The sequence below is a fragment of the Phalacrocorax aristotelis genome, chromosome 8 (genome assembly GCF_949628215.1).
Source record: "Phalacrocorax aristotelis chromosome 8, bGulAri2.1, whole genome shotgun sequence".
Lineage (NCBI taxonomy): Eukaryota > Metazoa > Chordata > Aves > Suliformes > Phalacrocoracidae > Phalacrocorax > Phalacrocorax aristotelis.
In genome coordinates, this window is record NC_134283.1 from 2,490,840 (window position 1) to 2,517,321 (window position 26,482).

General features: G+C 45.9%; 1 protein-coding gene and 1 long non-coding RNA gene across 3 annotated transcripts in view; both read right to left on the bottom strand.

Annotated features, from left to right (window-relative positions):
- Positions 1-1,457: 1,457 nt before the first annotated feature.
- On the bottom strand, positions 1,458-22,108 carry LOC142060869 (uncharacterized). The gene is made up of 4 exons (XR_012661953.1): positions 21,981-22,108; positions 19,794-19,958; positions 18,341-18,450; positions 1,458-1,546 (listed from the first exon to the last, which is right to left on the bottom strand). It is a non-coding gene; the product is annotated as an uncharacterized LOC142060869 (long non-coding RNA).
- A 1,904-nt stretch (positions 22,109-24,012) lies between these two features.
- Positions 24,013-26,482, bottom strand: part of BANP (BTG3 associated nuclear protein) — a 153,351-nt gene continuing 150,881 nt past the window's right edge. For both annotated transcript variants that reach the window (XM_075101197.1, XM_075101196.1), the window contains exon 13: positions 24,013-24,815. In XM_075101197.1, the coding sequence (XP_074957298.1) occupies positions 24,744-24,815 (72 nt within the window). In that variant the 3' untranslated portion in view covers positions 24,013-24,743. The remainder of the gene's footprint in view (positions 24,816-26,482) is intronic.

Genomic DNA, 26,482 nt, shown 5'->3' on the forward strand with positions numbered 1-26,482 from the left:
CAGTTTGACACTCCTGGGCTGCAACCGCAGGAGAGCTCCCCACGACCTGGTAAGGGAGGGCGGGCGCCCGCAACGGGGGCTGCTGCTCCCTCTTGCCGCTGTCCCGGACCACGAAGCCCAAGGCGAGAAGCCCATAAACGTGCCAGCTCTGGCATCCACCACGTGACGAGCCCAGCCTGCTAACCTCACCCGCCCATTACGCCTGTCACAGACCTGCCGTTTCTGCGTGAAATTTTAGTTCATTTTTAACACGGCAATTGCATAAGTGGTTGGTTGTAAAACCTGGCCCAAGGTTTCCTTCAAAATGGCTCAAGTGTTATTTTAGGTGGGGGAGGGAGGTTGTACACACTTAAAAACCAGACCTATGCAAGCTTCAGGTAAGTTCTTTTGTCCTGCAGACTAAAATTATTGGAGTTTAAATCGCTGCTACTTTTTGGGATGGCACCTGGGAGAAGGTTTAACCCTCTGAACAAGCAATAATTAAAAAAAAAAGGGAGTTTATTAGTTCTATTCTTCAGAGGAAAATAACTCCTGTATTATTAACAGCATCGGAGATTATTAAAAAATGGTGAAAGCAAATTAAAATCTAATTCTGTTCTCACCATTTCCTGACCTCTTATGCTTTTCCTATCCTGGCGTGGGAGGGGTTGCAAAAAGACTGGAGGGACGGACGGGGCACACGATGGAAGGGCTCTCCACGCAAGGTGGGGAGCATGCCTTCCAGCAGCTTCCCTGCCACTGACAACTGGCTCGCATCGCCCAGTGCCGCTTGTTTTCACTCTCTTGTCCACAGACGCCGGGGAGGGAAACAGCAGGGGTTCCAAGAGCCGCAGCAAGAGGGTTTGGATTTCCCCCCACCCCCGATTTGCATTTGCATGAGTTACAACTTTTTTTTTTGCATTGCATTTTGTAAAATAGTTTCCATAAAAATAGAAAATAAGAGAAAATCCAAGCCCTTGTTATCTGAATAAAGCCCTTGAGCCTAAGGAAAACCGAGCACTGTGAAGAGACTCGGCAAATTAACTCATTCCTGTTAGAGCAGAAAATTAGATGCAGCATCATTCAACGTAAGAAGCCTAACGTCAAACTTCAGCAGGAGAATAATTATCACCCAGCTCCTCACACGCTTTCGTTGGTGCTTCTGTTTCACCCTTTCCTTTATGATACGTCCAACCCACGCAAATTACAACATAAGTCGTTAATGACTGTTAAATACCATTTGTAAAGCGCCGATTACTTATCTTGCAAGACACAAACAAATGCTCATCTGCCACCCAGAATGGCAGAGAGAGAATAAACAAGGGAGATTTCACCTGCTTACCTTGGATTTTTCAAAACACCTCTGCATATCCCTGTGACCACTTCCTTGCCGGTGATATTTATTCTCCAACAGGTAATTTCACACGCGGCTGCGGTTCCGATGTTTTTTAAAGGGATGTGACGTAAAATCAACTAACCTTGAGCTACTGCGGGCTGAGAGCACGGGTCACTCTGCAGATCTCATTCATGAAGGAACCCTTTTTTTCCAGTGGAAGAACAAAACTGCCTGGTGAGAAGGATCAGAATCAGTTTATGTGTTAACATGCTTTTTCTGGGACAGAGCTCCACCTCAGCCATGAAAATAAAATAAATAAAGGGGGTTAAGAAACAATTGGAAACAGCTGAATTCTATTAAATGCTAGAGGATTTTTCCTGTGCCGTTGTTTTCAAGACATGTCCGATCTTATGAGATCAGACACGCAGGTGCCCCGAGTTTGGCGAGCACAAAACCCTCCTTTAACAAATCACACATGCAAGCTCTCTCTCATCTACACACGATTGTTTTTCATCCTTTTGCATTTGTCAAAACAAGAAGGTTTTCCAGGGGAGATGCCATTCCTTCTAGAAACGTCCCGTCTGTGGATTGCCGCAGAGCACAAGAGGTGGCTTGTCTCGGCGACTTTCACGGACCCCGTGACGGTAACCCCGAAACACCTGAAAGCCCGTTGCACCAGGGCTCTCCGGGATACGCAGCATGAGAGCCAGGATGCAAACCTCACGTTCTCTGGGTGCGCCTAAGCAGCCTCTGGGTCACCCAGGGGAGGGATGGGGGGGACTCTGGGGACGTGTGTACGCAAATATTCGGCATTTCTCTGAAGCCTCAGGGTAAATTCTAAAGGAAAAATCAGTCTGTATAAGGCAGAAAGGTATAGCCACATCTGCCCCTGAGTCTTCCTGCCTTGGAATATTTGCAGACTAAGATGCTATAGCTGGTGATTTTGGGTTTATGTTCAGTTTGTCTAAAACCCTATTAAAAAAAACCCTTAAAACCTGATGGAAATAAATCTATACTCTAAAGCAGGAGCTGTGTTTGTAAAGAAAAAAAAAAAAAGGGAAAAATATTTTCCATACAGTCCTTTTCCTAATCTACCACTGACGTCTCATCTGAGTGAAGAGCCACTTTCTAGCCTAGGTGGTTTGGGGCATAAATGTAGGAGCGCTCAGGGTTAGGAAAATGGCTGCAAAAGAACAGGCCAGCGATAGGGAAACCTTCAGCCTGATGGTGCCACAGTGACCCTCACTTGGAAACAAATCGGTCACATCCAACCGCCCAGCGGGGGCAGCCGCAGAAAGGCAGAGGATGGGCAGGGAAAGGAAACAATTCCAACATGGCTTTTACTTGCCTGGAGAAGAAGAGATTAGTAAAAGCCGGTTAACAGGTGAGGAAAAAGGTCCTGAACTACCCAGAAGAGCCAGGGTGGCTGACAAAACCAGGTTTAAGTCAGCTTTTTTTCTGTCAGCTTTTATGTTCAAACTGAAGCAATTTTGAGGGGTGTTTTAACGTCAGCCCACAGAAAAGATCCAGACGAGCATTTATTGCAGCACTTATCAGCTCTGTTTGCACTAACACTTTATAGACGTTTCTAGCTAAGCCTGCAAAGGAAGGCTGTATCAAAAGGGGCAAAAGTCAGCTGCTTTTCCTCTGCCTAAGTTTGTAACAAGACAAAAAAAACCTTAAATTAATGGGTAATTTTAACTCTGTGAGAAGGATAACTGGAGTCAGTGAGAATAACAGAGGCGGGATTCATTGCTCGCTGTCTCAGTTCAAAGCTGTATATCCATGTCAGAGGAGGCACGTGGCGGTTTGTAGGACTAGGGCAAAGTGTCCCCGAAGCGACAGGGACAGATCCACAACACAGGAACCGTCCCCACAGTCCCCAGCAATTCTTCACAGGTAGTATTTTGCCTTAGAGATGTGATTTTCCTTGGTTCCCCGCCTTGAGCCAAGGCTCTGGGACCATACCCAGCCCCCAGGCCGTAAGAGGAAACATGTTCCTCCACAAATGCTTTGACACTGGGATTATTCCCAGTCTCACACCTTCTACTTCATTTATAAAATCTAGTCACCCTCTCAGTTGAGCAAAAATGACCGCAAGCACTTTGCTGCTGTCTGGAAAAGGATGCTGTGTGGCTTTCCTCCTTTTCTGTAGGGAATGAAGGGAAGGATTTGCTTTGTGTCCAGCCAACAGCTAAGTGTAAGGTCCCTGTGCCATCTGGAAGCAACAATTAACAGCATTTCCTAGGGAGGAAACGATGAATTCCCCCAGACTCACCACCCCACTCTCCCCCTCCTCTCGTGCCACTGGCCTTGCTCACTTGCGAACCTTTTGAGGCGGGGGCACGGGGGCGCAAACGTCATGGTGTCCCGAGAGAGACACAGCGACAGCACGAAACGCTAAGCCGGGGCGACTCTCACAGCCGTGCTTTCTGGCCTGAGGCCACCGGAGCAGCTGGAAAGGAGTAAGGTGTTTATTTACCAGGACGATTATGACCTTGGTAAGGTAAAAGAGAGGGAAAAGGCAAGAAGCGCAGCCTGCAGCCCATCGCGGAGCGGAGCTGGGTCTCGAGGGCAGCAGCCAAGGCCCCCCCCCCCAGCCAGAGGGCAAAAACCGCAGCACGGCAACCCGGGGAGCTGGCGGCTGACACGGGCCAGGATCTGCTGCCAAACACCGCCTTCGCAACAAAAGCTATACGAAGCAAAACATACAGTGCAACTAAGGTGCACTTTGGGAAAACAGAAAACTCTGCTGGGGGGCACCGAGAGCAGCCAGGAACAGCCGGGGCTGGGACTGCAGGAGACCACTGGGACAAAAATAAGCATTATTTAGTAGCCAAAGAAGTATTTTCCTTTCTTTTCTGTGCTTACAAAGGTTACAGAAAAGAGTCTGCAGAATGCTGTGGAGTCACAGTTAAGCCCGGTCGCTTCTCACTGTGTATTCACACGCATTAACACACAGTGTCTGCACAAGGTTTGGCTTGGTGAAGCCCCCCGTGCCCCGACCTCAGGGGCAGGTGAGAAGCAGTGTCAGCACATCCAGCATTTGCAGGGTATAGACAGAAAGGACAGTAAGTGCCACTTCCACAGCCCCGTCTGTTCAAGGAGTCACGGTCGGGACCCAAGGGCTCCCTCTGAAGTACACCAGTGCGAGCTGAAAATGAGCCGGTTTCTGTCTTACCAAGGCTCCCAGAAAGCTGGAGAAGAACTGGATAAAAGGCATGTAACACTCCCCCATTCCGGTAATTGCACGCAGTTATTCATAACCACCTTTGCTGAAAGTAAGTTATTTACCCAAGGATGTGACCATATCCAGGGACAAACTGCGGGGGAAAAACGGTAAAGCTGGTGTGGAGCCTGTATCTTCCGACTCCATCTCCCTTTTCTTTCAGCACCCACATCACTGGGTGGTATCTGCTTTGATCATTTGTTTTTTTACTGTGCAATCACCAACAATGATTTCTACGCATGAGGACTATTAGGCATGCTTGTAAAGTGATTTCCGACCCCCGAGAGACCGTGCAATTGGATACCTTGTGTGCTAACCCATGAATTTTATCTATTTCAACATACACCGGGGCCTGAGGCCTTGAGGAAATTAATAATCCAAACAAATTCTGCTGAGGTTTAAAAGACGAATTATTTTAATAACACTGTACTTATATTGGATTCTGTTTTGGAGACAGCCCTCTGCAAAATCACACAAAAACATCTCAGACAATGAGGGATTTGACCAAACTTCAGCTCAGTTGTCACATAGTTTTCTGTCTCCCTTCCCTGCGTTGCTGATTAACAAGATTATTTATGTCTAAGCACAAGTTCAGTCTCTTTTCCTTATCCAGAAGCTCGTTCTTTCCATAAGTTCCAGAGAAAAATGAAGGTTCGTGGCTTAAAAATAGAAGGAAAAAAAATTGCTATCCCAAATGACTTTTGCTTCTGGCACTTCAAGCGCTGTTCCTTGTTTTGTTTGCTTTGCTTTATTTCTTGCCTTTTTGTCTCCTTCTTCTCAACAGCGAACTGCGAAGGTCAGACGCTACCATGATACATGTGCCTTCAGCAGCAAGAGTTGCTCGGCAGTACTTGGCAGACAGGAAAACCAGACGGCTCCTTAAGCGAGGTCGCAATCCAGCCTCGGTAAGATCACCACCACGCACCGCAGCGTAAACGAGGCGCGGGAACCCCGAGTCACAGGCTGAGCGCAGCGGAGCCGACGTCTCTCCCCCGGGGTATTGATGCAGAGCAACAAGGGAAGGTGCACATCAATGAATAAATTAAAAAATAAGTAATTGAGAAAAAGAGTGGATTTTATATCTGGCTTCTGTGCAGAAGCAAGTCACCAAAGCGTCCGTGGTGTGAGGGTGAAGAGGACCTCAGCTGTTTCAGAGTTTTGGAGGGGAAACCAAATAAAATAGCTCATGGGCAAGAAAGAAGCTTCTGGGCTAAGAACAACCTGCCCCAGCCTTTCTGCGGAAGGTGAGCTTCAGCCATCATTGCTGGAATCCTTTATAGTCTCCAGCGTGGTTTTTTTCCCCAAAATGGATCACAACCGTGCTCCATACAAAGCTGCACCATGAAATAGAGCCACCACGGTGGCAGAGGACAGCAACCAACTGACCGATAGGACAACACACGGCAGTTACTAAGGGAGCGGGACAGGAAAGAAGGAATTTAGAGTTAATGCTTCCATAGCCCAGGATCTTTTCCCGATGCCTGCCCGCGCCACGCACGTGTGCGTGCTTGTGAGCAAGCGTGAGCTCAGCAACCAGACCTAGAGAGCAACAGATCTGAAATGGTGAAACAGACCATGCAGAAAGCTTCCCTCTGTTGCCCTTGGATGGATCTGGTGACCTCCATAATCTCCACGAATTCAGGGAAGTCAGGCTACGGGCAAAAGGCAGTGCTCACGCAGGAACCACCCATCAGTTTAAGCCCAGCTACAGCAGCAGCAGCAAATCCCCTGGTTCAGAATTGCTTGAGTAGTTTCCAAAGGTAAATATACCATAAAGCGACACCAGGCGAGGAAAGGGGGAGGACTCTGGCTTGGAGAACGAAAGGCATTACCATAGGCTTCACCAGCTGTGGATCAGTGATTGCCTTATGGCAGAAGTTGGTTTTATCTCTAGCACTGAACAGTTACTTCACAGTTAAAAATCTCTGCCACAGTATGACACTTCCGAACAGTGTCACGTCCCACAGCTTGAGCCCCTTTCCCAGGTGTGGAGAGCGAGCTCTTGCTAGACCAGCACAGGTTGGCTTCCAGTCAGCTGCAGTGCAATGGGGGAAGGACAGCCCCGACCTGGTCCCTTGGACGGAAGCAGATGGTCACTCCGGGCTGCCAGGCCACCCTGCTCCTCTGCTGAGGGTTACTTTTACCCAAAAGCCCTTTGCCCCTCTCCAGGGCTCCCAGAATAAGTTCTAAAAACTAAAAGAAACCAGCTCCCCCGTCCTTCTGCTTTGGTCTCAGCCTGGCAGGAATCCTGCAGAAGCAGCTAGGTTTCTTCTGGGAAAAGAAAAAGCCATCACTGGCAGATCCAGCTCCTTCCAAGCTCTCTATGATGAAGCGGCAGTCGCCAACACACCCAAGGTCCTCACCATTGTGTCCTGCAGTTCATCCCCGAACTCCCACACTGCCCACTTGTCCTGTAAGGTCTGTGAATGAGATTACCTCAGCACGGTTCCCTTTGGCTTGTCTGAATTTCAGCTTTTCTGGGAGAAAAAGAAAAGCTTGTTTCAAAAACCCTGCATGGAAAAGTACTACTGTGATGGACTGATGTGATGCCGGACCCTGGTCTGTGCCCAGCCCGCACAGGGCAGAAAAGGGATCTGTTACATCTCCAAGATTCAGGCTCTGGGTCTGCAGAGCGGTTCAGGAACTCTGCTATCCCCATCGTGATTCAGTTCTCCCACCTATCAGCCAAGGCAAGGGCTATCCCAGTGGCAGAAATTTGGTCCTTCCATCATTAGATGCGGCACTTCAGGGCACGGTTTAGGAGACATGGTGGTGTTGGGTTGACGGTTGGCCTTGATGATCCTAGAGTTCTTTTCCAACCTTAATGATTCTATGATCACTGTCTCTTCTAGGATGACAGCCAAGCCTGAACTGGAACTGATGACGGAAGACTTACACCTGAGAATGCCATTATTCATGTGTCCGCAAGCGTCACACCTTCACATGGCCAAGTGCCTTACGGGGTACATCACACATGATGGAGAGGAGAAAGCAGCAGAAGTTCTGGGAAGCCTCATCACACGAGGTAGGGACAACGCTTTCGGTGGTCCTCGCCCTCCCGCATGCGACGGGGCAGAGCAGGGGGGGAATTCTGTGCTCTGCGAAGGTGATGAAGGCGGGCGTCAGCGTTGTGAGCTCTGGGAAGGCCGCGTCTCTGCAGGACAGCTGTGTCTGATGTCCTGCCAAAGGCATGTTGGCCCTCACGGTGGAAAAGGATCTTCAGCAGTAGTTGAAATCCAAACTGTGGTGTTGATGAATTACAACCACCTATATCTGCAATACTTTGTTTTATTAATGAATAAAACAGAATGAAGATAGAAAGGGAATTCAGCTGATTTCAGCTAGCTTGTTAATTGAGCGGAAGCTTTCACAGTTGATGTGAAAGGCTAATTTCTGGGAACACACAAAACTAAACCAAACCAAAAAAACTGAAAGCGGATTGCAGGAAACAGCTCTATACTAATAAGAGAATGGACGAGATCAGACCTAGAAGGGCTTATATGATCCATTAATGATGAGAAGAGACACAGTAATCCTATATATGAAGCTGCTGGACAGTGAATTAGGATTTAGTCCCTTGTGCTGCTGAAGAGTGCACACGGTGAGATATTGCTTCAAGTAGAGCTAAAGGACTGGGCTTAAAATACTGGGAGGAGTTGAATGAGTCTAGTTGGTCTTGGCTTCATCTCCCTGCCAAGTGAATTTAAGACACAGGATAAAAAGAGGTAGCAACAAGTGCAAAAGAAATAGAAAGTTTATGTACATTAGCTGTTTATAGCAGGCGAATGAGTCAGTCTATCCCAGCAGTTTTCATTACGACTCAGATTTGGCCTTCAGCAAATCCCCGCCTTGAAACTGGAAAAAGCCTCTGTACGTTGTATATAAATAGACATTTTCCAGACACATGAGGACAAGAACTCAGACTAACTGGACAGACATCACCCCACAATGTAAAACTACCATCAGGTTTTATTATTATTATTATTATTATTATTACTTAGAAACTGATCTTATTTATGGCAAATGTTAAGAACTAAAATAACGGAAGAAAGGGAGAAGCTAGGCATGTTTACGCGCTACAGGATTCTACACACTACAACGGGGTGCTGGGCCCAACAGAATTAATAACCCAGGCAAGGACGAAAGCCGGGACAGGTTGACTCCTTGCCCAGTGACGGTGATCACACTAGTCTGAGTCTAGGCGTCTCCCATGCGAGCTTTCTTGGGCACTGACATCTATCACTGCCTTTTATCCCAAGACTTGGGTCCCTTCCACAATCAATACAGTGACAGTCTGCTAATTCCAGGTTTAGTCCATGTGGGACTATGGCTGACTTACCTCGGGGATCAATTCTTCCCTGGATCCAAGAAAACATCAGCGACGGGAAGAAAAGGCAGCTGCTATTGCACACCAAAAACAAGTCAAGCATGGAGACACTCCCCGAACTCACAAGGGTCCTCTTGGCTACAGCCTGCTTGCAAAGGGACTCATTATCCATAAAACTAAACTTCATAAAACGCAGCTAAATGAGCTCTGGGCTTTCCCTACAAAAATACACAGGATTCCTGGGGTGTCGGCGATCCCAAGCAAAGACCAGCAGCTGTCTACAGCTGCTCCCTGCGTAAGCCATGCTTTAAGAAGGTCACGCACGGACTATTTGGAACAAGCCGGCGTGCTAGAAGGAGGCCTTGTGCTAAACAACTCCAAAGAGCTGGAAGCAGACTTGTAGGAGCACTAACCACAAGTGCTGCAAATGCAAGACAGTGCCTCATGGCCTTGGTAGCTTTGATCCACCTTTGGTTCTGGGACTTGTATGGGGCTTTTTTTAGTTTCTTGGCTCTGAGAAAGTACTTTACCAAGAGTAAAAGGCTATCCCAAGGAAAACCAAGCAGCAAAAAGCCTCACCAGAGCCAAAATCCACTAGAAGTGAATCAAATGCAAAGCTGACAAAAACAGAGGACAATAGCCTTAGTTCAGGGAAGGCTTCATAGAACCCAGAGACGGTGCTGCAGTGGAAGTAGATTTTAAAGCAGAGGTGCACAAAGCAGTTCAAAGCCAGCACCAGCAGCACTGAGAATAAAGTAACGAGGTAAAACTCAGGTTTTGGTGCAGAAAGCTTGGTCTTACTAATGGCACCTAGAGCTGGAAAAGACGCAATTATTACGAACCACAGTGCAAGGAAAAAAATCAACAGGTTTGTTATAGTCACAGGTTTCTGCAAGAAAAAATTCCATACAGACAAAATAATTATAAGAATACGTTAAAAAGAAACATTTTCCATTACCTACAAAGAGAGACATTTTTTGAGAGACGTCTAATGCCAAATACATTTCTGTGCTTGACGCATCAGCAGTGTTCTGGCAGGTGCCCTTAGAAAAATAAAGTGCATGTTTGTGGGCATTCAACACTCTTTGAGAGACACTTTCCTCAGCCTGTCACTTGGGTTGAGTTCAGCACCAGAGGTGTTTCGCTGGAAAACACAACATCTTTTTGTTGGTGTATCCAGGAGGGTTCCAAAGTCTACAGAGCTGATGCTTACATCTGGGGAAAATCTGCAGAAAAGGCATGACAGAAAGCTCCAACTCACTTTGGAAAGAGCAGGAGCTGCTAAGCTAAAGCTGAACTCCACGTACTGCAAATAAAGGAAAGATATCAGGCAGAGAAGAGTTTGGCGAGATGTACCCAGCTGCCACAACAGACGAGGAGATGCAAGGATTTCCTGGAACGACGATCCGCAAACAAAGCTGCCCTACTTCAGCTGCTCAAATTAGCAACCTGAGAGCGCTACTGTACAAAAACCTGTCCCAGGGAACAAAGGATGCTGACCTTAACGGAGTACACGTGGGAACTGAAGCAGCAAGGCTTCGGTCCTTAGACGCTGTGATACACATCTGGAGAGGATATTGGCACAGTCTCTGTCACCAGCACGGTCAAAATCAAGACCTGTGCCATGCCTACCCTGGTGTTCATAGAACTAGTACGCTCAGAAGGGATGGACATTTTGGCCGCAGTTGGTGGTTACGTGTTTAAAAGCCAAAGTCCCTCCCTGAGGAAGACAGGTGTTACCTGCGATCAACCACAAACCGTGAGCATCAGTGGGATCCACGAACGGGACCGTTGTTGCTGCCACAAAGATGCGGACACAGCGCTCGTCGAGAGCACAGCGCTGTTTCAGCGACTGATGCACAATTTGCAAAGCAGATAAAGAAGTCTGGTGGTCGCAGAGACACACTCCACGCTGCCTCAGTTATTGCTCTGGTGATGCCAACGACAGCTTTGCGTATCGAGTTAGCAGCGCCACCACCGTGCCCTGGAGGGCTATCTCCTCCTGCCTCCGGTAGGACCCCAGAGCCGCACCCTCCGCCAGCTCACCCCCTGAAGAACCCGCCCACCCTGCACCCACATGAGCAGGAACAGACCTACCACATTCGGGGATCTCCTGCTCTAGAAAATTTGTCAAAACAAACTGGGTAAGCCTCATAGCCCAAATATTTAGGGGAAAAAAAAAAACGCAAACCAGTCTGTATATATTCTTGGAAAAAAACACAGATTGCAAATGCCAGATCTATTGTAAAGATGAGATCTCACAGGTAGGCACTGGCACCGAATCAAGCGAGTACACTCCATCTTTAATCTCGATAGCATCTGTTGGTTTGGTGATGGGATTTTGTTTAAAAGCACTGGGATAACAGAGAGAAATGTTTTACTCCAGCTGAAATAAACAATGGCACGGAAGTAGTAGCTCAGGGTTGTCACATACAGCAAAACCAGACAAACAGGAGGACGAAGATGAGCGGACTAAAAAACCCTTTTCACCAGAACAGTGCAGGTACATTTTCATCAAGAAAACAGTGGGTGATCTGGATTATTAAATCTCTATCTCATCTCACTTCCTCCTAGAAGTTACTGCAGCTATAAGATTCAGCTGATTTTGCTAAATATGGCATCTGAAACAGTAGCCCTTGTTGGTAGGCTTGGCCATCTGCAGCGAAACCAGGATCTGGAGTTTCCTGACTTGTTCCTTTTATCACCAGCGCAACGGGTTGATGTAAAATGCCAAAACAGTGAAGGACCTACTGAAAAAAGCTAGAGCGCCAGACTCTCACCGGGATGCTTACACTTCGATGTTGCTCGATATGCTTGGTGAGCGAGGGAGAATGTGAGCAGAGGCACCTTTCAGAGGCACTTTCAAGAAGCACTTGGACGTGGCTGCGGCGCTGCCCAGATGCTCGTGTTACAACAGCACAGAACAGAACAGGTCTCTGCTAAAAGTCGTGGCTCCAAGCCATTACTGAACAGCTCAGCTCCTGATTCTGCCGGAGCCTCTGAAAGTCAGAGGCTAGAAAACACCATCCCTGGGAACAACCTGGTAGGAAGAGAGGTTTTGGAAGATTCAGCCCGATGCCAACGGGTGCGTGCTGGCGGGGAGCGTCACGGTAGAGCTGGATGGCGCGACGCGAAAGCACGCACGTGCAGCTCCTACATCCCTGCCGGGGAAATCCCAGAGGAAAGGACAAGCGCGTGCCCTGCGCCGAGCGGGCACAGCAAGTCGTCGCGCCAGGGATAGAGCCACCCGATAGGCACGCGCTCTGCGTCTGAAGAAAAGCACTGCCCAAAGCACTCGGGAGAGGTCTGAAAGTCTACCTGGCTCCAGCTATCAGCTGGCCAGAAGTCCCAAAACACCGGCAGGGAGAGCAGAGCCGAAGTCTCCTTTCCTCCCTCCCACACCCATGCCAGGAAATCTGCTGAGACCCTGCTGTCCAGGGAGGTAATTAGGGTGATGGGTCTGCGGCCTGTGGGGCCTCCCAGATATTTTGTTGATAAGGACTCAGCAGACTGAGGTTGCAAGAAAGGTTTTATTTCGACGGATCAGCGAGTTTGACCTGCTCTGCAGGGCGCGGTCAAGTTTTTCAAGCAGACTGAAAACCAGAGCAAGGTTTAGAATCTGCAACCTTGAGTCTTGGTTTTATTAAGGTGTGCTAACTCCAAGCTAATTACGCTTAATCTTAGCATAGTTATAATAATAATTAAAGAAGACAAAGAACACTACTTACGCATTAATGACAAAAGCCGCTGAACTGGTGACAAGCCAAGCTCATGAGTGAATTACTATTATTATCCTAGAGAGAGGTGCTAGGCGCTGCACAAGGAGGACAGGATGGTCCAAGCCTCAAAGCGACAGAAGGCCCGTAAAGACAGGGAATACAGGGCAGGAAAATAACATAATATTTAGGAATAATTTTACCACAATATTTAGGCCTAACAGGAAGCAGTCTTAGCGCGCCAGCAACTGAAACAGTCAAGATTTTCATGATAGGCCCAGAAAACAACACACCACAGGAAGGGACTAAAGGGCGAGAAGTAAAGGCTGTTTGCACGCGAAAGTGTGCTCCTGTCCAGCGCAAGGGGCAGCGTGGGGGAAGGAACAGATCTTAAATGAGAAACAGGATATAAGATGAGGACAGGCCAAGAAGGACGGCAAAAGTACAGACAAGTATTGATGCGACAGAGCAGAAAAAAGCCAAATGAGAGGAAGTTTCTGAATGGATATGATTTGGGCAAAAGTCAGCATTCGTCAAGGCCAAGAGAAAAGGATGTTGCATTCATTGAGACGTGATGAGATAACAACTTGGACAAGAGTTTTAGCTGCAAAGAAGAAAAGGTTGAATACTTATGGCTGAAAACACTTAGTACAGGAACAGGAAAACAAGATGTTTATTGGCCAGAAATAGAAGGAAAATCTCTATCCACCACCTGAACTGTATCAGCTGAGACAAGTCCTCCCAGGAGACTTTCCTTCCCCTCCCACATTGTACAGCTTCCTCCTTTAACTCGGCTTCCCTTCCCAGCTTTCTGTTATCATTTGGATGCCTATCTTTCCTTCTGCAAAGGACTTGACCAAGAAAAACAGGGGGCTTGTAAATCCGCCTGCCTGAATGTGGCTTTTTGATGTCTGGCGCACACAGACACACTGCTGAAATTTATGGCTTCCAAGGAGGACTGAGAAAGGGAGAATTTTATGTTAGGAAAATGTGACTGTCATCTTCGTTTATCTGCCGGTTTTGTAATGAAAAACAGGCATTTTACAAACACACAAAGCCCAGCATGAAACGGTTTATGAACTCGAGCGCATTAACCAAGAACCATTCCATAAAGACTGGTAATAATAATATTAATAATGCAATAAATCACACGCCACCCATAACATCGCATCACCATCCACCTAGAAGGGGAGAGAAAGCACCCCGTTGAGAAGCAAGGCAGCAGCATCTCTTTCCTCTTCCATCCTTCATTCTGCCTGTATCATTCAATAAGACTTTGGATCCTTCAGACCAGCAGACTGACCACAAACACCCCACAGTCCTTACAGAAGCTGCTGTACATTACACAGACAGCAGATAAAATGTAGAGCTACATCAGAGCTACTGAGGACACTTCAAAGCCACTGCAAAGTGACAGCTTCAGGAGAGCCCACCCTAAACACGTGGGTTACCTGGAAACGTTCAGCTCATTCCACTGAAGCAGGCAGATAACTAGAGCAACGCAAGCAACCAGCTGGAAGGAGTCAAGCCATTAAAATAGGAGTGCTCACATTTATAGATTAAAGAATAGAGACAAATTTGCATTCCCGCTAAATGCGCATGCTTTTCAGTCCTTGGCAGCTCGTTTGGAGTTCTGAATTTACGGCAGGAAACAATATAGATTATGCTTCGGACGACCACGGTTTGTTTCTTGAGACTATTTGCAAGGAAACCTGAAACTTGCGATAAGATAAAGGAGCATCTCTTTGATATAGTATCAAATAATCTGAATTCAAAACTACCTCAATTTCTGAAGTTTACCCCAAGCCATTTCAAAATATTTAAACCATTTTGCAAGCATTTAGACAGGAAGCTTTTCTATACTCACCCTGGAGGAAGTGGTGGCATTACTGATATATGTCCTGCACTACATTAAGTGTGTCTGTGGAGTTATTTATGTGCTTTTCCTGACTTCTTTTGACACAGGAGTTGATTGCAGTGCTGTATGATTACGTCTGCATCTCTGAATCTTTCTTTCTCAGCTGGAAAGTCTCAAGTTCCAAGCTGGGATTCCCTCTCCACCCCCTTTCTCATGTACTTAACCCTCCTTCTGCTGGAAATGTCTAGTAAACATCCAGAAAAAACTCTTAGGTACAAAGCCTGCAGAGAAGCAGGAAGTGGGAAGGCAGCACGTTAAGGGAAAAAAAGAGTATTTTCTTAGATGCTCCCTGCTTATAATCTCTGTGCTATAAGAAAGCTCTTTTTAATGATATTTTTAACTATGGACCCTTAGAAACTGGTCCCAAGGGATTAGGGATTTCAAGTCATCTTTGTTTTTTTTTAAAATTGTTTCTGTCTTGAATTCTTTTTCTTATGATCCTTATCAGCCCACCCCTCCTCCCTCCGTTCCCAGACCACCTACGGACAGAAGCACTGTTCACTAGTAAGGCTTTTGCTGTCGGCTACAAACAAGCATCTGTGCACAAGAACCTTTTGCTTTTCCCTTTCACCGGTCGCAGCCCAGTAAAACGCAGTTCTAGCCCAACTTGACCACCGTACACGGAGAGCCACGAAGCAGAGGAGAACACGTGCTCCCCGCTCCACGGAGAGCTGTGCAGGGTGAAATAGCTGCCACTGTCACCTGATCCCTGAGCCAGAGGCTTCCCGTGTGACAGCCCTGTCGCACAGCCAGGCACGCCTGCCACCACCCGTTCTCCACAATCTTGCTCAGAGCTGTGCAGACCAACAGAAACAGCACCTCACAGCAGAGGTCAGACTGCTCGGAAGGTTTCGAGCCAACCTGGCACACGTCAAGCCCAGTCGTTGCAGTAAAAACTCGTGTGCTATATAGCGTCCATTTACTCACCAGGACCAGCATCTCCTGACGCATCACAGACTCCCCTGCCACCGTGCATTTCTCTGGACAGAGCAAAGGACGCGAACTGAGAAAAGCTCTGTACCCTGCCCGCAATGAAACGTGGGCTGTTGGTAACTCAGCCCCAGCAGCCGCAGCAAGGAAGCCGGCGGGTGCTGCTGCAGCCAGCACATACGGTCACTTCACGCTGCGCTGGGGCAGCGGGAGCTGTTGCCATCTCCAGGCTATGAACTGCTCCAGAATTTCCCCATCAGTAATTGTGAAGATACCTGCCTCGTGTGTCTCAGAGACATGAGAACTCTGGTATGCAGCTATTAAGATAAGGAAGACTGGTTACCTCAGAAAGAGTAAATACTAACTTTTGCAACACGATTTTCTTCGCATCCCTCCTCGCAACATCTAAGCAAGCGACAGACAACGGTGTCAGTCACTGGCGTGCATCGCTACGTCCATTTGGCATTTCCACGTAGGCACCTGTTTTCAGCACTGCTTCCAAGTGCTAATGGGATTTCAAATGCCTAGGGTGAAGGAATATCTGACACTCCTCAGCCAACCTCTCCGGCCAGGCGATCTAGCCCCGGTGGGGCTACCTGCGCTAGTGCAGATGGCAGCCTGAAATCACACCATGTACGTCGTCGCGTCGTCGCTTGTATTTTATCTCTGCCCAAGTCAATGTACCCAGCTGTTCGTGTGAAAGACGTGAGGCTGCTCCAGGCTTTTTTCAGCATGTTGACAAACTCGATTTAGGAATTTATTCTATTGGCACCTGAGCCTGGATTCAGTAAATCCAGAACAAGGGTAACAAACTAGTGATGGGTTTAGTCTTTTGCGGGGCTTTAGTGCCAATGTCCCTTTCACAGAGCTGCAATCTGGAAGTAGAAGTGCTTGAGATACAGAACACAAACTCTTTTTAAGACATTCAGTTGTTTAAAGCTGAAACCGTAGGGAACAGGACTGGGAAAAGACCCGTAAACTACAGAAATAAGCACCCAAGACCTACATTAGAACATTGCTAAACAGAGAAAAAGAGACAGTTCTCATCAGAGGAGAATGAGCTTTCAAGCAGGCCAGCGACGGCCATGAGAAAACTTGTTTCAAGGTAGAACTTGATACCTTCACGAATTACAGACTGCATGACTTAACAAAAATGCCAACCTCTGTTGCTGTCTGGGTCTGCTCAGTTCCTTGGCACTGAGCTAAGATGGAGAAACTGCTCCCCACGTCTGTTTCCATGATGAAAGTCATGGGCTACAAGAGCTTGAGTGCTGGAGAGGACGTGCTAGTGCTTGGAGGGATACTAAGTTTAAAAACCAAACAACTCCAGTGTCTGGCTTGTGTATTTTGTTCTTCTTTAACCAACTACCAGATTTGGATCCTGGAAGGAGGTGGTTTTTTTTCAAGGACAGATGGGCAAGAGACAGGCGGGTATCTCCCCCTCTTCACTGAGCGTATGGGATAGTCCCATTCCCAGGACTATCTGGATATCTTCTTACTACAAGTTTCAGCCACTGCAGGACACCAGGACTTCAGCAAAGCCCTCCATCCTTTATTCTTTTCGCTTCTACATTTTAATTTTATGGCTTTCAAATTTAGGTTATTTCATACATTACTGGGTCGTGCTTTACGCCATGTGCTGTGCAGGGAGAGAAGAGAGGCAATGGCCTCTGAGTCCAGGGAATGGATTTAATAACTATGGGCTTTACTGCGTGGATATAGCGCTGTGAGTCTGGTGAAGCTGCAGACTGTGGGAACCACGGCCATCCCACGGGATAAGCCTTGCACGCTTACCACAGAGCGCCAGGCTGCCATAGATCAAGGCACGCTCCCGTTACCGTCACAAGGCATGCCACTGCGTCGTGGGGCTGCGTTTGGTGCTGGTCTTGCCAGCGGCAGCCCATCAAGAGCAGAAAGTGCCTAAAGATGAGGAATCCACCTCTCTCGACAGTTTGTTCAGTCATTAATCTTCCTTCACAGACACTGTCAAACCTTGTGCCTCATTTCCCACCCGAATTTCACTGCAATTCCCACCCTGCCCAAACAGAAGAGCTCTCGACTAGCCAGCGTTTTCCTCCCAGGAGCAACCCTCCAGTCAAGGGCTTTTAATTCTCACCCTCCATTCGCCCCAATGTACACATTGATTAAAGCAGCAAATATTTAGAGGGACTCAGAGCCAAAAGCCTGGGGAGCTCAAATCCAAGCACACACTTCTCTGCCAGGCTTATTTCTGCACAGCACAGAGAGCTCCGTACCGTGAACCGGATCACTGAAATGACACAGGCAAAACCTAAACGAAAGCAAAGCCACGCACAGAAAACCTTCCTCAAAATCCTTAACCACTTACTATCTATGAAGCTTTATCAGTGCCATGGGTGTTGTATTTGCTCAAAGAAAGGAAACGGCGCGGAAAAACCACATCAATCCATGCAAAGACATTCACGGGGTCAAAGTTTCTGATGGGAATATTCCTACCAAAGTTGATTTTCTGGCAGGAAAGATGAATACCTTTTACCTTTCACAAAAAGTAGAATAAAAGGAAAAAATTATTTTCACTAACACTAAGGCACATTCAGCCTTTTGCCACACGAGGAATTTCAGGGAAAACATAGGGAAATGTCAGAGGTGGAAAGCACGGAGATGCACTTTTTTTTCTTTTAAATTCTGAGACAGAACGTGCCAGAGAAGCTCCTAATTTCCTTATAATGGTCAATTTAACAGAACTCAAAGGAATTTCAGGCAGAACCCAAACCAGACATAATCCCCCCCAGATGCTTACAACCTGTTTAAAAACATAGTAAGGTATAAACAAGACACAAGGCTTATAAAAAGTAGAAGGAAAAAAAAAATACAAAAAATCAAAAGAAAAACCCAAACCTCTGCCCTCCACCTTGCCCCTGCCTACCTCCAAAGCTGCTGTCCCTTGGGTAAAAGTAGGATATTTTTGTCACTTATTGTATTTCAGAAATTGAAGAACTTCTCAGTGTGAACCGCCTCCCCGGGCTGCGCGTTTAACTGCAGAAAGGAGCGAAAGGCAACGTGAATGAATGAAACGGGAGGAAGGGATTCAAAACACATCAACAAACTGTTTGTCATCTTTTCCTTGATTCCTCCCACCTCCTCTTTTACAGCATTTTGGCTTTTTTATTTCTCCTCTGGTTTTGCTGAAGCGAGCAGGGAGCCTATTAGCGCAGGGGGATTAAGAGAGTTGAAGCGGGATTGAGTAATAAAATTGCTGTTATTTAACAGCAATTATGCAAGGCAGATGGCCCCGACGAGCGAGCGCAGCGTTTCACACGCGCCAGGATGGGAAGCAGAACTGAGCTTGCTCTGCTTTAGAACGAGCACATCGTTTGTGTCCAATTAAATCCTACTACTTTTGTGATTATCGGCGAAGGGGACACGGGGGAGATGGATGCAGGCATTCTGGGGAGGAAAGGCCATCAGACGACAAGCTTAGCTGCTGTTTAACGTAGGCTGGACATTAGCAGAATTCTCAGTGCAATTCACAGTACCAAATACCAGTGTATTCACCTGGGTGCTTGCAAAAGAAGGTTTAATTTTGCTACCACATAGGAACAGCAGGGGAAAATCTGGTTACTAAACTGAAAACTTTGCTAATTAATAGCAGGCACAATTTCCAACTGTGGCAATTTCTGTAACTGTTAAATAAGCCGAGTAACAGAGCTTCTTCCCTGTGCACAAGGTAAAGTCTACAACTGTTTTGTTCTGTTAAATGCAATTCAGAATCCAGTAACCCAAGGGTTTATGATTTTTTTCTTTTTAATTAAAGGTAGCCAGCCAAGCTCCTCTGGCACGATCAACACAGCAAAATGGATCTAGGCTCTTCATAACATTAAAAATAAATGCTGCAGAAATAGGGGAGCAAAAAACACACCAAAAGGCAGTGAGAAGAGGGGAGAGGTGACTTCTAGCTCCGAAGTAGTAGGAGGTGAGCTGACACCATGCAAACTCGAGCAACAAGACAGCCAGAGATATATATATACACACACATTTCAAGCAAGCTCAAGTGCACTTTCCAGCTAGTCAAACAGTGCTGGCCAGCTCCCAGATTTTTTTCTGCTTTACCCAAAAAGCCAATGGTAAATTTAATATATAGTTCTTCAATTAAAAACTGCATGATTTTAAATATTCATACGGGAGATTTGTTTTCCCTGTGGTAATAACAAAAAAGTAAAGCCCCTTTGATGTCAGTTCTCAGATCCCGATAGGATGCACTCAACAGCTTGGAAAGCAAAGCTCAGTGCATCTCAAAAACAGGAATCCCAAACATTCCTTAAGAAAAGCAGAGAATCAGCATGGAAAACAGGGTTATTCATTATTTTCAAGTCAAATACCATAAATGTCCAGGTTGTGGCACAGTGAGGGACAATGAACACTCTGTCCTACAGCTGGCATCAGTGCGGCATGGAGAGATGTCAGGCTAAACTCAGCTTTCCGTCCAGGCTGTTGTTGCTCTGTTTCACAACCAGATGGACTTCCCTTTAGCTAGTATGAAACAGCTGAAATAGAACATTTACTGGAAGATTATATAGAATATATTAACTCACGCTCAACCCAAGGTGAGGGACAGAGGTGAAACTGGACAGTTGAACTTCAACATTCAGAAACACAGGTTAACCCGAGGGGCCGGAAGAAGAGCAGAACATTTCCCAGTCTATCGGTCAATTTAAAATACCCCTGCTGATGAATAAATCCTAAAAATATAATTTTCTGCCCAAAATATAAAATTTTATTGAATATCATTAGAGGACATTTTTCCTTGGCAAAGTGTATACTTTAAAAAACTGAATAGGAAACAAACACGAGAAAGCTTTCAAAAGCAGAATTCACCTAAGTTTAAAAAAAGGCAAAAAAGTCAAAGGAGACGGCTGCTCCTGAAATTAAACTTTGCATGCGAAGCTGCAGATGAGGAAAAACAGGTTTTCATCCAGTTCCATCCAATTTATCACGCTGAAGAACAAGACTTGATTAAAAATCCCTTGCCACCTTTTGGAAGAGGGGTGCAAGCCCCTTGCCCTGGCCACGCGGCACCGGGGCAAGCACGTCCCGCACGCTCCAGCTCTGCACGACTCCTCTCGCCTCCGCTTGCTGCACGGTTAGTTACTCCTGCTTTTGTGGGGTATAAAACAACCTCTAAATATGTCAAACCTCGTTTAGCAGAGAAATCAAGTGTGTCCATTGGTACCAGCACGTTAAAAAAAAGCGGTCTCGGTTTACCCCAAACACTGCTCTTTTTTATTCCCGGCTTCATTCAAGGAAATGAGGTTTGACTGTCGAGCACTCACCTAAATCAGCAGAGCTTACAGAAGTGCGTTGGGATCGCAGTGCATGAAAGAAACATTCTTATTTCCGATAATGGGAAACAGTTTTTGTTGAATTATAGTTATGGCTCTGAATTTTCAGTACTTAGATAATTAGGAATTCAGAAGGAATCCTGACTGCCAACAGAAGTTTGGGCAGAGTGAGAGTCTACGTGATTTGGGTTGGGTTTTTTTATTTTTTAAAGATATTGTTTTCCTCGCTGTACTTTCTCACATGGACCTCCACAGTTCTGTGAAGCAGGTAGCAAAGTACAGGGCCACGGGAGCGTACCCGTACGCATGACAGGATAGCTGTGACGGACACATTTTGGCCAGCATTCCTTGCTTTACAGGCAAACTGTCAATACTGAAATGCTTCAAAATGCAGCTAACGAAGGCATTCGGGTTTATTTGATCACAGAAGGGCGCTCATTTTTATAGTTTTGCTTTAGAAGACAAAATAAGAAAGAAAAAGAAAACCAGAAAAGAAATAAACCACATCCTTCACTTCTTTTTTAGATCAATTTCTAGTCGTACAATCCATCAAACCATAATGTTTTGATTCGTTTTTACATCAGGACCACAGAAGCCCTTAAGAATTCATGAGATGGATGTTCTTTCAGGTGGGATTCAAGATTAAATGATCTGAAAGGTCATTACAATGGTACCATACTGCCTGAGCAGCCATAACTACATGTCAAGAATTTCAGCAGAACATCAAGATGAATGGTGAGGTCCTGGCTACAGTGAACTTAATACCAAAAAACCCCACTGGGGCCAAGTAGGGTAACCAGAGGCTCTCCTCCCCCAAAGCCCACGTGGCTAAATGTTATTAAACTAAACAAAATCAAACCCATGAAAACAGTACTCTGCAGGTCGCAAGATGACAATTTTATACAAATAAAGATGACATATTTTATACAAATAAAATACGCGGCTGATCCTAGTCCAACCTTACAAGAAACGTCCCCCTGAAGACTCTTGGTCATATATTCTCAATCTCTGCCTCTTGGACAAAAGCGGCACGAGGAGGAAAAGAACAGTTAAAAATGAGGATGTTAAAAGGTTTGCTGAGGGGGAAAGAACATTACGATTAAAAAGGCAGAAGCTGTGAGTAACAAGACGAGACATAATGAGAACTCATTTCTAGCCCACCTCCCAGAATCGCCAAGCAGCCTTCAAGGGCAGAACTACATCCATGGCGAAACACCACCAACCTACCTGGACAGAGAGCCAGGCAAAGCCCTCAGTAGCCCTGCAAGATCTTCATTCCTTGAGTCATCTTATGATACTTTTCGGATTTCTTACTGCTATGTTGATACGTTATTGTTAGGATAACCTCTGCGTGACCATACTCTTCACACTTGCACAGAACCTCACAGACTCTTCATGATCACAAGCATTTCCTAGAAGGGAATTCACTCCTCAATTACTCTTCTCGGAAATGACTTATTGTACGTGACACACCCTGCGATGTCTAGAAAACACATAAAGCATTCCTGAAGAGAAGACATTTCCTCCCTGGAGAAGGACATAAATCCTCCAAAGACATAAAATCTGCAGAAAGGGAACAGGGACAGGGATTACTCATAGGAATATTTGGCTCAAGGTTGAAGCCTTTCTTAAGTATAAACATAGTGTGACACAGCTTAGACTAATGTAAACATTGACGTAACGCTGAGAAAAATGCACATCGTGAGGAACACACAGTCTTAACATCTCAATGCACGGGAGGCTTTTAATAAGCTGCCCTCCTTACCTATTCATTTCAATTGATTTGTACACTCTCCATTCCACACTGGTGAAGTAGGTTCATTCTCTGGAAATCTAGTGAATGCTATTTCACTGCACGGTATGCCTTTGCAATCACTTTTAGCAGAAGAGACTGGAACGTGCAGCAGCCTAGTGGCTAAAGGAAACCTCTCCTGAACTCAATTTCATCTTGTACCTGAGCTGAAAAACGCAAAGAGAACAGAATCCTTAATTGCACCATAAACCAAAGACAGGCACCCTACAGCTGAAATGCACGCCTGTTCCCCTGGCAGCCGAAGACACCCAGGACGCAGAAGGAAAGCTGGGCGAGAGGAAAACTTCCTGCAGAACACAAGAGCCGTGTGTTCTTCACATAAGCCCTGTGGCCAACATGAATATAGCAAGAGAGCGGTATGGGGTAGCATGCCGCAGCCCCGCCATCCCAGCTCTCTCGCTGTCTTTTCCAAGGGATAAATTATTATTAACCAGCCATGCTAAAATGTACAGGCCTTGCTTTATTTTTAGGCTTCTATTTGGATGCCAAGCTCTTCAAAAATCACCCGGTCTGAGAAACGCTATTAAAAAAGGAAACTGAAGAGTAGCCAAATTCTTGGCCTGTTGCAAACATTGTATTCAAGAAGCTGCGGTTCGGTTTGCATTGTACTCGTGCGTCAAGAAATATCCTAAAGAGAAGTAGGAATTTACATAAAGTGTAATACTTACCAGGGACAACGTTCCCAGAAATTGAGGGCGCTTAACCCTTCTCTCGTTTAAAAAAAAGAAAAAAGTCATCCTGAATTCAGCCATAGAGGATTTGTGGCTAAGCCCCATTCATTAATACATTGAAGGCATTATGAGCCAGATATTGACAATAACCATATAGCAAGTCAGCTGAAAAACAAATACAAAGCAACACCTCCCCCAGTAAACTCTATATTTTTCTAAAATGTGCACCGTTAAGAGAATCAGGTCAGAGCAAAGATGCATCGTCTCCACTCAAGCTTAGCAAATACGAAAATGCAGCTTTCCTGCAGTCGGTATCGCACTTCCCGTAGGTTTCAGCAGCGAGAGGATTTCCCCTTGCTGTTGCAGGGTGGATGACAAGATAGGTATCAGGCTTTTGCAGCCCAGCTTTTTATGGATGAATCCCAAACTGAGGTATTGCCACAAATGGCTGGGCGAAGGAGGCAGGAGGAGCTAAAAGGCAGAGAGCTCAGAAGAATCAGTCACATTTTTAAAAAGTGATTTCATAAATTCATTGTATAAAATAGGATTTGCAGACTCAAAAAGCTTAACTATCACATTTTTCTTGCATTGGAAATTTAGATAATAACACGATCTGAGATTGGTATCTTCCTTATAGGCTTAATCTTACTTCTCAGTTCGACAGCAGAGCTTGCCAGACAGCGTCTGTCTTCAAATACTGCAGAACTACGCTCTTACAGCAGAGTCCAGTCAAACCATACGCATCCCTAAGGCAGAGAGCGACTTAGAGCTGCACTATTCATAAATACACATTTATTTTTTTCATTAGAAATGCATAATTACAGCATTTAAAAGCATTTTCCCCTAGAAAAGTAGTTAAGCAACAGTACAAACAAAATTGTTAGTCTTCTGCAAATACAGTTTTCATTACACCGAACAGAAAACACCAGCAAAAGGCTAATACTTGCAGTTATGGGATTTTTCTTTTTTTAAATATTTTCCATTTTTGTTATAAACACCATAGCAAATAAAAAAAGCTGTTTAAACAGTGAAAAATATTTGAGCTCTTGATCTTCTATATGTGGTAAAGCAAGTATTGCAAAGCAGCAATACACTCCTAAGATATCTGCAGACATTCAAATGGCGTATTTCACAGAAGAAATTAACAGGATGAAACATTAATTTAGTCTCACGGTTTTGATTCATTAGATTTCATTCCCCCCTTCTGAAAGATTTTTTTTTTCTCTTTAAGTGTACCTAAGGGCAGGCCACGTATTTTTTCTGAAGGCCAGATTCTCAATGGATGCAGCGATGTAGCTCCAATTTAAGTAAATGGGTCTGATTTACTCCAGGTGAGGACAACCAGATCATCAGAACTCTGCTACGCGGGAGGCGGAGGAGACGTGCGGGGTGTGACCATTAGCCTAACAGGCATTTCCATCCTCCCGTTGTCGCGCGAAGACTACAGCACTTCCCTTCTGACTGTGGTTCACTGACGTCTCGGTTGACACAGTTTTTGCAATTCTCTTATTGAATCTGGATTGCTCCGTGCTCTATCTGCATCTCTGGCTGGATTGCTGACTGAAGGGTGTCGGTGCCCTGCAAAAGGAAACACGAAATTGGTAAATCAACACAAAAGTGCTTTTCATTGGTGTAGCCGAGGGAAGCGCTTGTCAGGCCACACCTGGAGTGCTGTGTGCAGTTCTGGTCGCCGCTGTACAAAAAGGATGTGGCCAGGCTGGAAGGGGTCCAGAGAAGGGCCACCAGGATGATCAAAGGACTGGGAAGCTGCCGTACGAGGACAGGCTGGGAGAGATGGGTTTGTTCAGCCTTGAGAAAAGGAGGCTCACAGGGGATCTCATCCCCACGTACCAGGACTTAAGGGGCAGCTACAAAGAAGATGGAGGTTCCCTTTTCACAAGGAGTCCCATGGAGAGGACAAGGGGGAATGGACACAAGTTGCTCTTGGGGAGATTCCGATTGGACATCAGAGGGAAATTTTTCACAGTGAGGACAGTCACCATTGGAATAATCTCCCCAGGGAAGGGGTTGACTTGGCCACGTTGGGCACCTTCAAGAGTCGTCTGGACAGGGTGCTGGGCCATCTTGTCTAGGCTGGGCTCTTCCCAGAAAGGTTGGACTAGATGATCCCTGAGGTCCCTTCCAACCTGGCATTCTGTGATTCTGTGTGAATGTGAATAAATTATACTCATACAAAGTTCTTGTATATACCAGTGCAAAATCTGCGTGGATATCAGCTCTGTGAGAGAGTTGAAATGGGAATTCACTTACAATGGCATCAAAAATAACATGAGAGTCCACATGAAGACTAAGTAGACTGATGCCCTTCAGGCTGAAAAGAGAAGGCTAAAATAATGAAATCATGATAAGGATCTATAAAATCATGAGTGGCACAAAGAGAGCAAACAGAAAGCCATTATTCCCTCTCTATTCCCAAAAAAGAACCAGCTCTAAAAAGAAACAAAATAAAACCCGTGTCTGGCACGACAAGTGCTGAAGCTGTGGAAGGACTCATCCCAGCACGATGTACTGACAGCTCAGGGGTACAAGGCAGAGCTGAACAGTGTTATGGAAGGAAAACCCACCAAGGGTGACCATAGAAAGACAGCAGGAAGGCCTGGAGTGACAGAAATGTTGTAGGTAAGGAGAGTAAAGCCACCTGTTTGCCTTGTGCTTGGCATTTCCCTGGCTGGTGCAGTATATGCTCTAAAACTGAAGCCTTTACCCACTGCCCAACCGGTCTTCCTCTATTTTGTGTCAAATGAGAATAGCGCTACTACAGTGAAATTTTTTCTCAAATAAAATTCTTCCTACAAGCCTGGTTCTACTCACCTTCCAAGCAAAAACAGTCCCCCATGAAAGAGTTCGAAGCAAACACAGTTGACCTGCGCTTTCAAAGGAAATCTCCTTAAAAATTAAATTCTTGCCTACCAGTAGGCTGGCAATGCTGCGAAAGGATGATCCCATAGCAAACTCTTTTTAGCCAAGTTAGTTGGACTAAGGAAAAGTAGATCATGAAACAAACTCCACCTTCAGAGCTATAAGATGAATAGCATTTGAGAACAGCTGGATTGGCTTGGATAAAGTCTATCACACCCAGTAAGCCTTGCCCTGATAACAGCATATCACAAGCATAGATAAACTACAAGAAAAGGGCAAGAATTTAATGATATTTTCCTGCGCACTCCCACAGATTCCAGAGATCTGCCCTTGATGGATTTTCCCCTCCATAAATTCATCTAATA